Raw genomic sequence first — 12,743 nt, 5'->3', positions numbered from 1 at the left:
CACCCGCGTGACGCGTTGCTGGTCGCCTTAGAACTAGAAAGTACAGTTGCTATGTGTGGTTGAGCACCTAGAGGCTGAGGCCATCCGCAACGTCGTCTCCTATCCATCTCTTAACCATCTCATCTATTCACTATTCATGGGCTCCACTATACTTTTCATCTCATCTCTTCACTATTCAAGGCCCCACTGTACTTTTCAGCCCATCTCTTAACTAAGAGACAACATCTGCAACCCTCCATCTCTTAACCATCTTTTAACCATCTCATCCTTAACTATTCATTCAATTTCATTTTTTATTTTTATTTCCAACAAATTCAATTAATAAAACCACACTTCATTAAAATAACAACTTAAAATTCAAAAAATAAAAAAAAATACATAATTAAAATCCTAAAAAAAATAAAAACATAATTTAAAATACAATTTTATAGAAATTGAGTAGAACTACTCTGCCGGCGAATCATCCCCAGAAGACGGTGGCGGTGCACTCAAGCTACCTGGAGGAGGAATACCAATTTGTCTTGCCATATAATCAATTCTGGCAAGATGGACTTGATATTGGGGAGGCGTCATCCGGGAAGTGTAAGCCATCGTGGCGGTCAAGTACATGGACAATAGGGTGTTCGAGCCCGAGCCCGAGACCGAGCCCGCCTGGCTTGATTCGCCTCGGCCCCTCCTCCCTCTAGCCGCCTTCGCCGTCTTGGTCCCTTGCAGCCGATGATGCTCACGAGAGGAGCCCCTACATCGGTGGTCGTACCCTCAACCTCTTGTGAGGCGTTGCCTGACCTGCCCTCACTAGACGAGTATTGGCCACCAGCCGTGTGCTTCGTGCATTTCGAGCTCGAGTCCGTGCTGGACTGGACACCGCTGGCCCACCTTTCAACGTCTTTGACAGCCTCCCAAACATCGACATGTTTGAATTCTTTGACGTTGTCGTCAAAAAAGACTCGCATAGCCGCTCTCATAATGTCGGCTCCACTGGCTCCGCTTTGGTATTGAGCTGCTTCATTCTTGTAGATGTCGCAAAATTTTTTGACATCTCTGTCGACTCGGTCAAAATGATTGCAGAGCATCTTCATGGTGCGGCGGCGGGACCGAGACGGCTTGTTCTCGTTGTAGGCGTTGGTGACCTTTTTCCCAAAAACACTTGCGGGTTTGTTGATTCCCGACGATGAGATCGGAGACGCTGACCCAAGCGTTGAACAGAGTCATCGTGTCATTGCGGTTGTATGGATGACGGCCTATATCCTCCTCCTCCTCGGCCTCCTCCTCCTCTTCCTCCACGACGTTGAATGCGCGACCCCTGGAGCTTCCACTGCCTCGTCATCTTTCCGGATTGGGTTCATCCGGAAAATCCTCCCTAATTTGGGATAATCCCTGCGATTGCCCATACCTCGAGGCCGAGGGACGAGAGTATGCATCCACATCAAAATATGGTGGTTGGTACGCCGCCGGCGTCGACGAGCCTTGGGTGCCCAGCGTCACCCAAGACATTGTACATGCCCCCAGTAGCCAAACGTGTTCAAGTCATATCCGCCGGAGCCGCCCTTGTTTTCGTCGCCACACATTTTGAGATGAAAATTGGAGAGGAAAGAGAGATGATTTGAGAAGAATAGATGTGTGTTTGTGTGTATAATGGGGATGAAAGAGGAGTATTTATAGAGTAAAAAAAGAAAGAAAAAAAATACAGTTGAAAACGGTAAAAAATCGGTAACATTACCGTTTAAATTATTTATTTATTTATTTATTTTAATTAAAATCAAATTTAAAAAAAATAATTTATTGCATCAGCGTGACGACGCCCACTCGCGGGCCGGCGAGTGGGCATCACGCCTAGCGCCAGCGCGCGCTACATGGCGCTGGCGCGTGGCGAGCTGTCGCGCCAGCCGTCCATCCGGGACGAGACACCCGCTGAGACGAGACCGAGACGTATACCTGCAACGCCGTCTCGCTGCCGTCTCGTCTCTCCGAGACGAGATAGAGACAGCAATGAGACACGTTGCGGATGCTCTTACTTCAGATTGAGATGCACGGAATTGGAGATAAGTAAAATGAGGAAATTCTTGTAAAAATTGTGAAAGTTTATTGTTTATGCTATTAACTAGTAGTATGTGATTGATAATGTGATATCCCTGACCCGAAACATGCATCATTTTGCATTATTGCATATTTTATTCCGTATTTCGAAATAATGAAGATATTATGTATAATATAAATTTGTTTAGCATATTAAATCATTGAATTAAAGTAGTAGTGTGTGCATGGGACTTAAAGTAGTAGTATATTATATATGTGTACAATATCAATGTGTGTATATGGCTACGTATAGCCATGCACAACTAATTATAGTTATAAATTAGTATGTGTAATAATAATGTGTGTATGTTTAATAGTATATGTAATATTATGGGAATGGTTGTGTAATGGGACACGTAGGTGTTGTGCATGGGACACAACACATATATATGCATGGAAGATAGGTACTACACGTAAATAGGAAGGGAATTGCATGACTTTTTTAGAACTTATCTTCACTTAATGAAAAATTTGTGAACTTTTATTTATTATTTGTTTGAGTCGGCTAAGTAGCCGACGTACATGTTTATGTACATATATATATATATACTATATAGTTTATCTTACAAAGAAAAAGGGGGTTTGAGAAAGTTTAGAGGAAAAACAAAAGTAAAGAGAAAGGATTCGAATCGATGGTTATAAATTAAGAGTTGGAATCAGGAACTTAATAAGTTTACCTATTGTGATAAGGTATGTATAAATCACACTTTTAATTTTACATGTTTTATTTGCTTTCTTGTTAGTTGTTAAACAAAATGAATGATTTGATTATATGATGTGATCCAATATGAATATGTGTTATTTGATATAGATGGTGGAATATGATATGGATATGTGATTGGTGCAATGAATATGATGCTGTAAATGAATTATATGATAGAAATATGTAATTGATGTTTTACATATGGTATTGAAAGTACATGAATCATGTGATTAAAGAGGATCTGTGACAGCCTTGTACTGGATCTGAAATATAGAGGGACCTATGAGTCCAGATACAGAGAGGCCTTCGGGTCAAATACAGAGGACCTATGAGTCCAATTACAGAGGGACCTTCGGGTCAAATATAGAGGGACCTATGAGTCCAATTACAGAGAGACCTTCGGGTCATAGAGGAATCCCGGGCAGACACCAGGCTTGACTGTTACAGAATAATAAACTGAACAAAGTGGCATGTGCATATGTATATGAATTTGTATGGAATATTTGTTGGTGATTGCTATATATTTTGGTTTAAGAATATGGCTGACTATTGAACTGTGGAATTAAAGGTAAGATTTATATACACTGAGTTGTGGCTCATTTAAACCACTAAATTTTTTTCAGGAATAAGATAGCAATAAAGTTTTGACTGACATGGGTCATAGGAACTCCACGTGTTATCAGGTTCGGCGGCTGACGCATTTTGGCAACCTTCTCCTCCTCATCATTTTGCATATAGATGAATGTATAGTATATACGGTAGTGACAGGGTTCCACTACTGTGTAGAATGTTTTGAAATATGTACTTGTTATATGTTGAATTTTAGAATTATATAATATGTGTGTTCTATGTACTAGACACGTGTATTGATTGTTTTTATGATAAGGAATTTATTTATTATAAGAGTATACGTTAGAGGGGTTGAGGTGTCACATTTAAAAGGGTGAAAGGCTATAGTATAAATTTTGTCTGACAACCCATGTTATAGATATAGAGTATACTCAAGAAATGATTTATGGGCATTTTATATTTGGACTCATAGCACTCCTTTCGTTCGCCATTAAATGTCCCATTTTTTCTTTTACGTCCGTCCGCCAATAAATATCTAATTTCACTTTTACTATATTTGGTAAATGGATCCTACATTTCACTAACTCATTTCACTCATATTTTGTAATAAAAGTAGGTCTCGCATTCCACTAACTTTTCTACCCATTTACTACATAAAATCAAACAATTTCTTAAAACCCGTGTCAGTCAAATATGAGACATTTAATCAGGACGGAGGGAGTAGTATTTAAAATGTTCACTCTCTTTTGCCAATGTCAGTAAGGAAAAAGGTTGGTAAGTTTATTGTCATCGTCATATAAAAATCTACATATATACTGCACTACATCTAATAATGGTAAAACATTTGAATGAAAAATGGTGTGAGTAGTATAAAAAAGTTTAGATTAGTAACAACAAAAAAAAAACAAAATCAATATATAGTCAAAAGTAAACATTCAATCTAAAATTACTACAGAACGAAAAGCGGACAAATACGATAGATCCAAAATTACTATAGAAAAAAACAGCAGCGAACAAACACAATATAACATAAACAAAATGGTACTAGTACATATCGCGACATTATATGTAGTCTCAATTATTAGAGATAAGTGGTCGCACAACAACGGCAAGTCAAATAAGAAATTTTAAAGAAAAGTCACAACAAGTATGCATTCTATGCTTAATGTAGTACAGAGCCTTGGTTGATATTATAATCTTTCATCCTAGATTACTTCTCCCATCTTTATGCGTACTACATTCCCACAACTACATATTCTACATTTGAAATAAATAAAATGTTATATGAAAATCTATTAAAAGTAGAAAGAGAGCACTCACAAGGGTAACAACTATACAAATATTCTCCCTGCCAACTTTAACATACATTATTTGTCAGTATTGAGAAAGTGAAGCATTCACTTTTTTTTACAACTGAAATTGACCATTTAATTATTTACAAGAAATTCATGTATAGAAAGAGATTTTTGTCTGTGGTTTTGGTGAATATGTGGTTGTTGTTTCTTTGCCTATATACAACTACTCAACTTTGCAATACACAAAATGCCATTCTTTCAGTTAATATTTTCGTTTACACACTTTATTTCAAATTTCAAATACTCATCGAAAAATGAATGAAATTTGGTGTATCTAGTGGACTAACTAAAGCCTTGTAGAACAATCTCAATTTCCCACGTAACTCAACAACGAAATGACACAGTAAAACAAACGCATGGGAGCAAATATCATGTCTAGTTATTAAAAGAATAAACTGCAATTTAATTACTTTTAAAAGAAAATTCTCAAGGTTATTCAACTGTAGTTCTGTCTCGACATATAAAAGCGCAAATTTCCTCAAGAATATGATGCTGGATATTTGGTATAAGAATTTTCAAGTCGTAAGACTTTCATTACCATTCTTTCTTCCAATTAGTACTATGGATTACGCTGTGACTATGGCAATTTAATCATTAATCTGATTGATAAATATTTTCGAAATAATAAAAAGTATATTATCCTTAAGCCTAAGTATATGCTTTGCAGAGATAAGCCATTTTCAAATCAGTCCCATATACAAGATAAAACATTTTCTGAATCAAGTCACGAGTTGGTATAAGAATCCAATACTTATATGTATATTCAAGGAAAAATAAATAAAAAGGAAATTGATTTGCACCTGCTATTATAATTAAATAGGACTCCATCAAACACATTCTGTCCGTTAGCACCAATTTCTACTCAAATTCAACTTTCAACTTCATATCATATATAGTAATTGCAGGTGGGAGATTGTTCTTTTTTTTTTAAATAGAGTGGTTTCGGTTAATTAACAATTTTAAAAATTTGACACTACTATCATATTTTAAGGAGTTGTTATCAGTTTTTCGGTGGGAGTATATTATAAATTAACAATCAAGAAAATGATTAGAGTTTGTTAGGGTGTTAGTTCCTAGGGTCAAACTATGATCATATCATAAATAGAAAACATCATATTATTAGTAGTACTACTATTTTATGACCAAGTATTTTTAACTTAAAAGAAATATATTATAATGCATAGAAAATCATACGCCCTCCATTACATCATAATTTATAAGGAAGTCACTTTTCTTTTTACGATATCCCAATTTATAAGCAAATCGTTTTTTTAGGATATCCCACCATAAATGAGTTATTTCACCTTTTAGTATAAAATAATACTCTCTCTGTCTCATAGTAATAGACTGAATTTTCTTTTTTTTTTCGTCCCATACAAATAATCCATATCCATATATGAATTTTTTTTTATCAATTCTCTTTTACTTTATCATTATGGTCCACAATCTACTATATTATTTCAACTACTTTTTTCTCATTCTTTCTTACTTTATCAATTAAATATTAAAGCTCGTGTAATCCCCAATTAGTCTATTTTTATTGGACGGAGGGAGTATCTTTTATCTCTATTACTTTATTCACCTAACTACTTTATTCTCCGTTCAATCATCTACTTTTTTATCTCTTATACTCTACTTTCTCTTCATTTAAATGTTTAAATATCAATTTCTTAAATCTGTGTCCAAAATAAGTGTCTCGCTTATGGTGAGATAGATGGAGTAATTGATTTTCATGTTTATTAAACTTTTAATTGAGGGGTTGATGTATTAGTTAGAAAATAAAAGTTAAATTATTATTTCTGAAATAAAAAACGTATCATCTTAGATAGGACAAAGTTAAGAAATTGTGTCATCCTTAAACGGGGGAATACTAATTTACCTTCTTGCCATTATCGATATCATCATTATTTAGATAAAAAAAGTTAAAAATAATCTTGATTTTTACATTGTACATACCCAACACAATAAAAAATTAAGGTTATCGAAAAAATTTGAAATCGTAAAATATATAATTATTTCAATCTAATCTACCGCTAGGATTTTAAGCCAATCCTATTCCGTTGGCAAGATACTCGGTTATAGGATCATTTAAGTAATATTACTAATTTTTTATGACTACAAACTCTTAACCATTAAATTTCAAGCCAAATGGTGTTGGGAATTTTTAAGGATTTTTTAAAATAATTTATTTTCTGTGATAATTCTTTATTGGTAAAAAACGTATAAGCATACACAAATGTGTATGCAAGAATATGAAGTACATTATTTATAAATAATTTTCATTCTTTAATTTGTACATTCTAGAAGTTTAAGCGTTTAGTTTTAAGTGTTGATATAAATTTTTAAAAATGAGATAATAACTACTCCAATAAGTAACTTTCAAACAAGTACTAAGTAAAAATTTACTCCGTATTTCATAAACAGAATTTAAAAAATATTCTTATTACACCAATTCATCTTCATTTTTCAGCCACGTAGGCTAAAGCCCATAAATAAATAGGATTACTACCTCTTTAAAACAAGTATCTAAGCCCAAACGCAAAGCCCAAATCTTTCCCTTCTCTTCCCTTCTCTTCTCTTCTCTTCTCTTTCATACCCCTCAAGCAAATAGTAAACCATCAAACATCGCATCTCCTCTCATTTCTTCGCATTTCCCTCTCTCCCACACTTGCCGGAATTTCATGCCGCCGTTGCTGCGTCTCCTTCCTATAGACGTTCTACCTTCCGCCTCCACTAGAAGCATCTCGAAGGAGTGGCCGCGCCGACTTAAACAGGAGCAGCGCAGCTGCCGCTGTCTTCCGCCGCCACGGACCAGCAGTTTCCGGAGGCGGCCGCTGCGCCTCAAGCCTACTCTCTGCGCAGCTCTCTATATTAGATACATGACGCGACATGCGAATTGGTCGGTTTCTCACCCCTTAGTTATTATTCTGTTAAACCCTTCCTGAACCCTGGAACCATATGCTCTGCAACTGCCTCAATATACAACGCTTTGCCTGATTATTATGTGTAATTTTTTAAAATCAATTCTGATTTTATCCTCTCTCATAATTGCAATGCCGAGCATGTTAATTTTTCGTTTGTGCTTGCTTGATTTTTGCTTATTTTATCCTCAGATTACATCTCTGAATTTGGAGTTTCATGTGGTTAGCATAATGAGCTTTTTTTTGACATTATGAACATTTATTTTTCCATATTTGCAAATTTGGATACGGATGTAGATTAGTTTAAGCAGCTATGCAAGACAACTGTTTGATGAATTATGTATTCGAGTTATTACCTTGAATCTGCATAAGCCATGATATTGAGCTTATATTTGCACTAACTAGATACTCAAACTCTACCTTGTTTTGTTCTTCTATGTGGCCTCATTAATGAACTGAGCAAGTACTATTCTACGCCTTGTTTTTCAGTTAGTGGTCGCCGAGATAGCAAAGCTACTTGCTCTGATGGTGGTGTACGTTAGAGTAAGGTTTCTTGCACTCTCCTCATGGTTTTTATTGCTCATCCCAGGTCTATGCTGCATTGACAAATGTTTTTCTTGGATATACAGTCTAATCATAGATATGGATGTTCGTTTTTTTACGTCAGTTTAGTGGCATCTTTCATTTTAATCATTTTCTATGCATCTTTGTGATTTGAGAGATGCATTAAATATAGGGTGTTCGGTGGAGTGATGGATACTAATATCTTCAAATTTATCGTGTGCAGTGAATAATTTGAGAAAATCTATTTCTTCTGTTGGATATTCTGAATTCAACAATCATATATGCAACTTTGAGAAGGTTCCAGTTTCTTTTTTCCACGGAAACTTGAGGAGGTACAGTGGCAGTTCGAGTCTTGAAAGTTTTTCTAGTAAAACTCATGATTTTAATCAATCTAGTGGAGTTCAGCATTGGTTCAAGAATTGGCAACACTTGAGAAAGAATAAACTAACAGCAAGTACTTTTGCTTTGGCAATTGGTTTCTGGCCTCGTGGACGGGCTAGATTATGGCTAGAGAAACTTGGAACAATCGAGCCATTCTCAGGTAATTTAGCAACTTGTTGGAGCAACATTAATGAAGAGGTGGCGCTTGAAAAATATAAGCTGTTAACTGGAAATACAGTATCGTATCCTGAATTCCAAGTGTATGGAGAGAAGAACCCTGCCGATAATTGGCTTGCTGCTTCCCCCGATGGAGCTACTGACAGTTATATATATGGATTGCCCAGCCATGGGGTTCTTGAAATTAAATGCCCATTCTTTGGTGGTGAAATGAGCAAAGCAGAGCCATGGAAACGAGTACCACTGCATTATATCCCCCAAGCTCAAGGCTTGATGGAGATATTTGATCGAGATTGGATGGACATGTATGTCTGGACACTCAACGGCAGCAGTTTGTTAAGGATACACCGCAATTTGGAATATTGGGACACTATGAAGATAGCATTGTCTGATTTCTGGTGGAAGCATGTCCAACCAGCACAAGAGATTTGCAATAGAACAGTGATCACAAATCCACTGATTGAACTAAGGTCATTGAGACCATCCCCTAAGCATAAATTACATCGTCGCATTGTGTATGAGAGCAAACTTATTGCCGACAACTCCGAGCTCTTGTGGTGGGAGAATGATAGAAGATTTCGGAATTGATGCTTGGAAGGAAGACAAAATTGTGGTAAAGAGTTTGTTCGTTTTCCATAACAAAGGCATGAAGCTGCTAACTGTATCCAGTTTGATGTGAAGTAATCAGTTTGTGGATTTCGATTGATGTGAGCTCATCCTAAATTTAGTGATGCTCACATATGAACTGAAACCACAGGAAAGTAAAAACAATGTAAGATTGAGTTTTTCCTTAATTTCCTAAATTATATTGTACAGTAGTACTAGTTTATTTTATTTCAATATTACTATTTTTTACAATAATTTTGAGGTTGTGTTGGCATGCAGTAAAATCAATGTACTCATCATGCTAGTGAAAAGCTAAATCTTTTTTGTTTTCTTTCTTAGCAATAAGGTTGAAACATTAAGTAGTAGTAGTAGTAGTAACTCATTTTGAGTTAAGTTACGAATTTCGTAACGTGTTTCTGCAATTTTTCATTTTAATTTTTATTTTGACCAGGTGTAATTTTGTTTTACAGTGGCTGCAAGATACTGATCCTAACATGGAATTTGAGCAGATTCAGATTGGTGTAGCAAACCATGGTGCATTGATAAATTCTTGAGCTCAGTCTCTTATTGCACGCAATACTTAAATTAACGATATTTGTCTTGTCAAAAGGAATTTCCGATACTAGCGTGTAAAATGGTCAAATATTTACTAGTAGTAAGAGCATCCAAAGTGGGACGGATGTCCCGACGGACATCCAGATGAACTTCCCAAAAACACCTTCTGCCACGTCATAAGGACATCCCACTGCACAATGACGGACATCCCGACGGACCTCCACAATAATAAAAATTCATAAATTCACCAAATTAAACAATTTAATGCATTAAAATTTCGACACGAATATGGAGAAAATGTAACCACTTTATTTAAAATAAAAACATAAATAATTATTAAAAAAAATACATAGTTAAAAAAACAACCTCAAGCTTTGACAAATGCGGCCCCCGTCTCACTCCTCGTTGTCCCGCCGCCAGTCCCGTCGTGCCTGTGGCCGGTCCCGGCATCACTCACGGTCAGGGATGGCATCTCCAAATCGATCCGCTTCTGCCAGCTAGCTTTAACACCCGAACTAAACTTGGCGGAAGTCTGCACCACAAGATCGATCTCCCAATATTTGAATTCCCCGAAACCCAATTCACTGTCGGGGAACTGCTGGTGAGACAGAAGCTTCACATCATCGGCGGACATGCCGTTGGTTGCCGTGCGGAGTTTGTTTTGGTAGATGCCGGCAAATCGGCTGAGCTGCCTCCTCAGCTGCTCCCACTATTTCCGGCATTGCTCTCCATCGTGAGGCTTCCCACCTGGCGGTTTGAATTGGAGGTAGCTTTGGCTAATGCGCCACCACATTCTGTCGATATGCTGGTTAGCCCCGACGTAGGGATCCTTGACTACACTGATCCAGGCCTTCACCAGCGCGACGCACTCCCCTATGCTCCAGATGGTCCTCTTTCTCCCCATGGCTTCCTCACCCTCCTCCTCAGCCCCCGCCCCACCCTCGTTCCCCGCACGCGAGGACGAGGTAGTGCCCTTGCCCTTCCCTCTCCCTTGCTTCCGCGTCCTCCCTGCGGCCGGTGGCATCTTAGTGGGAGACTCCCTGACCGAATATAGCCCCAAGTCCTCAAAAGAGAAAGTCTCAATGCCGTTGAACTGAGTCTTCAGATGAGTACTCTGGGGGGAATCACTAGACAATCAATCCATGTAGGGGCGATAGACATTGTCCCCAGGTGATTTGGGGACCCCCTGCCTACTCCCCCCGCAGCGGCAGGCATGCCCTCATCATCCCGGGCATCATCATCCCAGGCATTTGGGGCATCATCTCACCCATCCCTGCACACCAAGAGGGGTACATATTGTAGTACCCGTGCATCATCCCGGACATCGGTGCACTTCCACCGGCATTTCCCCCAACTCTAACTGGAAAAGTCGGCGTTTGTGACTCGCTCGTGGCGGGGGAATCACTATCGTGTTGCTCCATTTATCTTCAAAAGAAATGAAAGTAGAGAGAGAGAGAAAATCGTTAAAACAAGTGGTGCGAATGAACTAAAGTTCAACGAGCCGTATATATAGAGTTTTTTAAAATAAAAATCGGAACGTCCGTCGGGACGTCCGTCGTGGCAGCGCAATGACGGACCTCCCGCCGGACGTCGTTGGAAAGCCGCGGAACTCCGGTGTCGGCAAGCGACGTCCGCGTCCGCCGGGTTTACGTCTTATGGCGGACGTCCGGCACGCCGGTTCGACGTCCGCCGCTGCGGATGCTCTAAAAAATTGGGATGGAATGTAACCTTAAACATTAGTAACAAATTTTTGTATGCAAACTTGAAATTGTTTGTATCAATTTAAAGTGTTGATGAAACATTAAATGCCAAAATTGGTCCTACGCATATGGACATTTTACGATTTTGGTCCTAACGATACGTTTTGAATTATTGCATCTTATACATTTCAACTCAGACCACAATCAGTCTAAAATGGATAGAACCGTCAAATATTAACGGTCAAATGTTTTTAATCATATTTTGACCCAATTAAACCCTTAATTTTGATTATTAGCTCCCCTAATTTTTATTAGCAACTAATTAATTTAAAATACTTAACAAATGAATTAAAACAACATTGATGTTTCTAATTTATTAATATTTGGCGTCCAAGAGGCAGAAGGGGATCGATTCGGCGACTCCGAATTCGAAATTGTGCAGTTTGTCGTCGAGCAACATACCTAGAAATGGAGTAAGCTCGAATTTGTAGGATTCAGGAATGTAGGTTGAAAGCTCCGATCGCATCGTGCTTGAAGAGAACCTCACGATAAACGCCATTGCCGCGCTTGACGTTTAATCTATTTCTCTCGAAGTAGTAATCGGGCAGGTTTGAGTACCAAAATTCATCGTCACCATGAGCGAAGACATAGACCTCGATCACGGCTCTGTACGTGTTGCCTTGGGATTTGAATCTCCCTATAAACGGCGTCGTTAATGCTCTGGATTCTGAACTAGAACCCTTCCTCTCTGGTGGCGGATCAGCTCAGCGCCGGCGAGCCAAACAGTGGAGATGCAGTCATATTGCGTGCCGTTAGAGGCACCGGAGAATTGGAGTACGACATTGGACCAGTTGTAGTTGAAGGGGGAAGAGTAGTTAGCTGTGGATGGGGGGAGGTTGTAGGTGTTCCCAAAGCTCTGATTGAAGAGGGGGAGGCTGCAAGCAGGGTCAGAGAGTCGCAGGGAAGGGGGCGACTGACTTCAATTAGTTTTTGGGGTTGGAACGGCGGAGGGGAGGCGCCTTAATAATGAATCTTATATTTCGTTTCATTTTATTTAAAATAAATATTTTTTCTGTTTATTTAGAATAAATAATTTTTATTTTTAAAATAATTAAAAACTATCATGAAAATGATT

General features: G+C 38.2%; 1 protein-coding gene across 2 annotated transcripts; it reads left to right on the top strand.

Annotated features, from left to right (window-relative positions):
• Positions 1-7,322: 7,322 nt before the first annotated feature.
• LOC121789021 lies at positions 7,323-9,840 on the top strand. Of its 2 annotated transcripts, XR_006047957.1 has the most exons (4): positions 7,323-7,603; positions 8,115-8,168; positions 8,413-9,519; positions 9,824-9,840. XR_006047957.1 is itself a non-coding variant. In XM_042187571.1 (2 exons), the coding sequence occupies exons 1-2, from the start codon at positions 7,594-7,596 to the stop codon at positions 9,333-9,335; spliced, it is 933 nt and encodes a 310-aa protein (XP_042043505.1). In that variant the 5' UTR covers positions 7,323-7,593; the 3' UTR covers positions 9,336-9,604. The 2 variants fall into 2 exon arrangements, 1 of the variants encoding a protein (XP_042043505.1); XM_042187571.1 differs by lacking the exons at positions 8,115-8,168; positions 9,824-9,840 and having other exon boundaries at positions 8,413-9,604.
• The last annotated feature ends 2,903 nt before the right edge of the window (positions 9,841-12,743 follow it).

This window comes from Salvia splendens, unplaced genomic scaffold (genome assembly GCF_004379255.2).
Source record: "Salvia splendens isolate huo1 unplaced genomic scaffold, SspV2 ctg1197, whole genome shotgun sequence".
Lineage (NCBI taxonomy): Eukaryota > Viridiplantae > Streptophyta > Magnoliopsida > Lamiales > Lamiaceae > Salvia > Salvia splendens.
The sequence above is the reverse complement of the archived record's forward strand: the minus strand, read 5'-3'. Positions and strand labels throughout refer to the sequence as shown.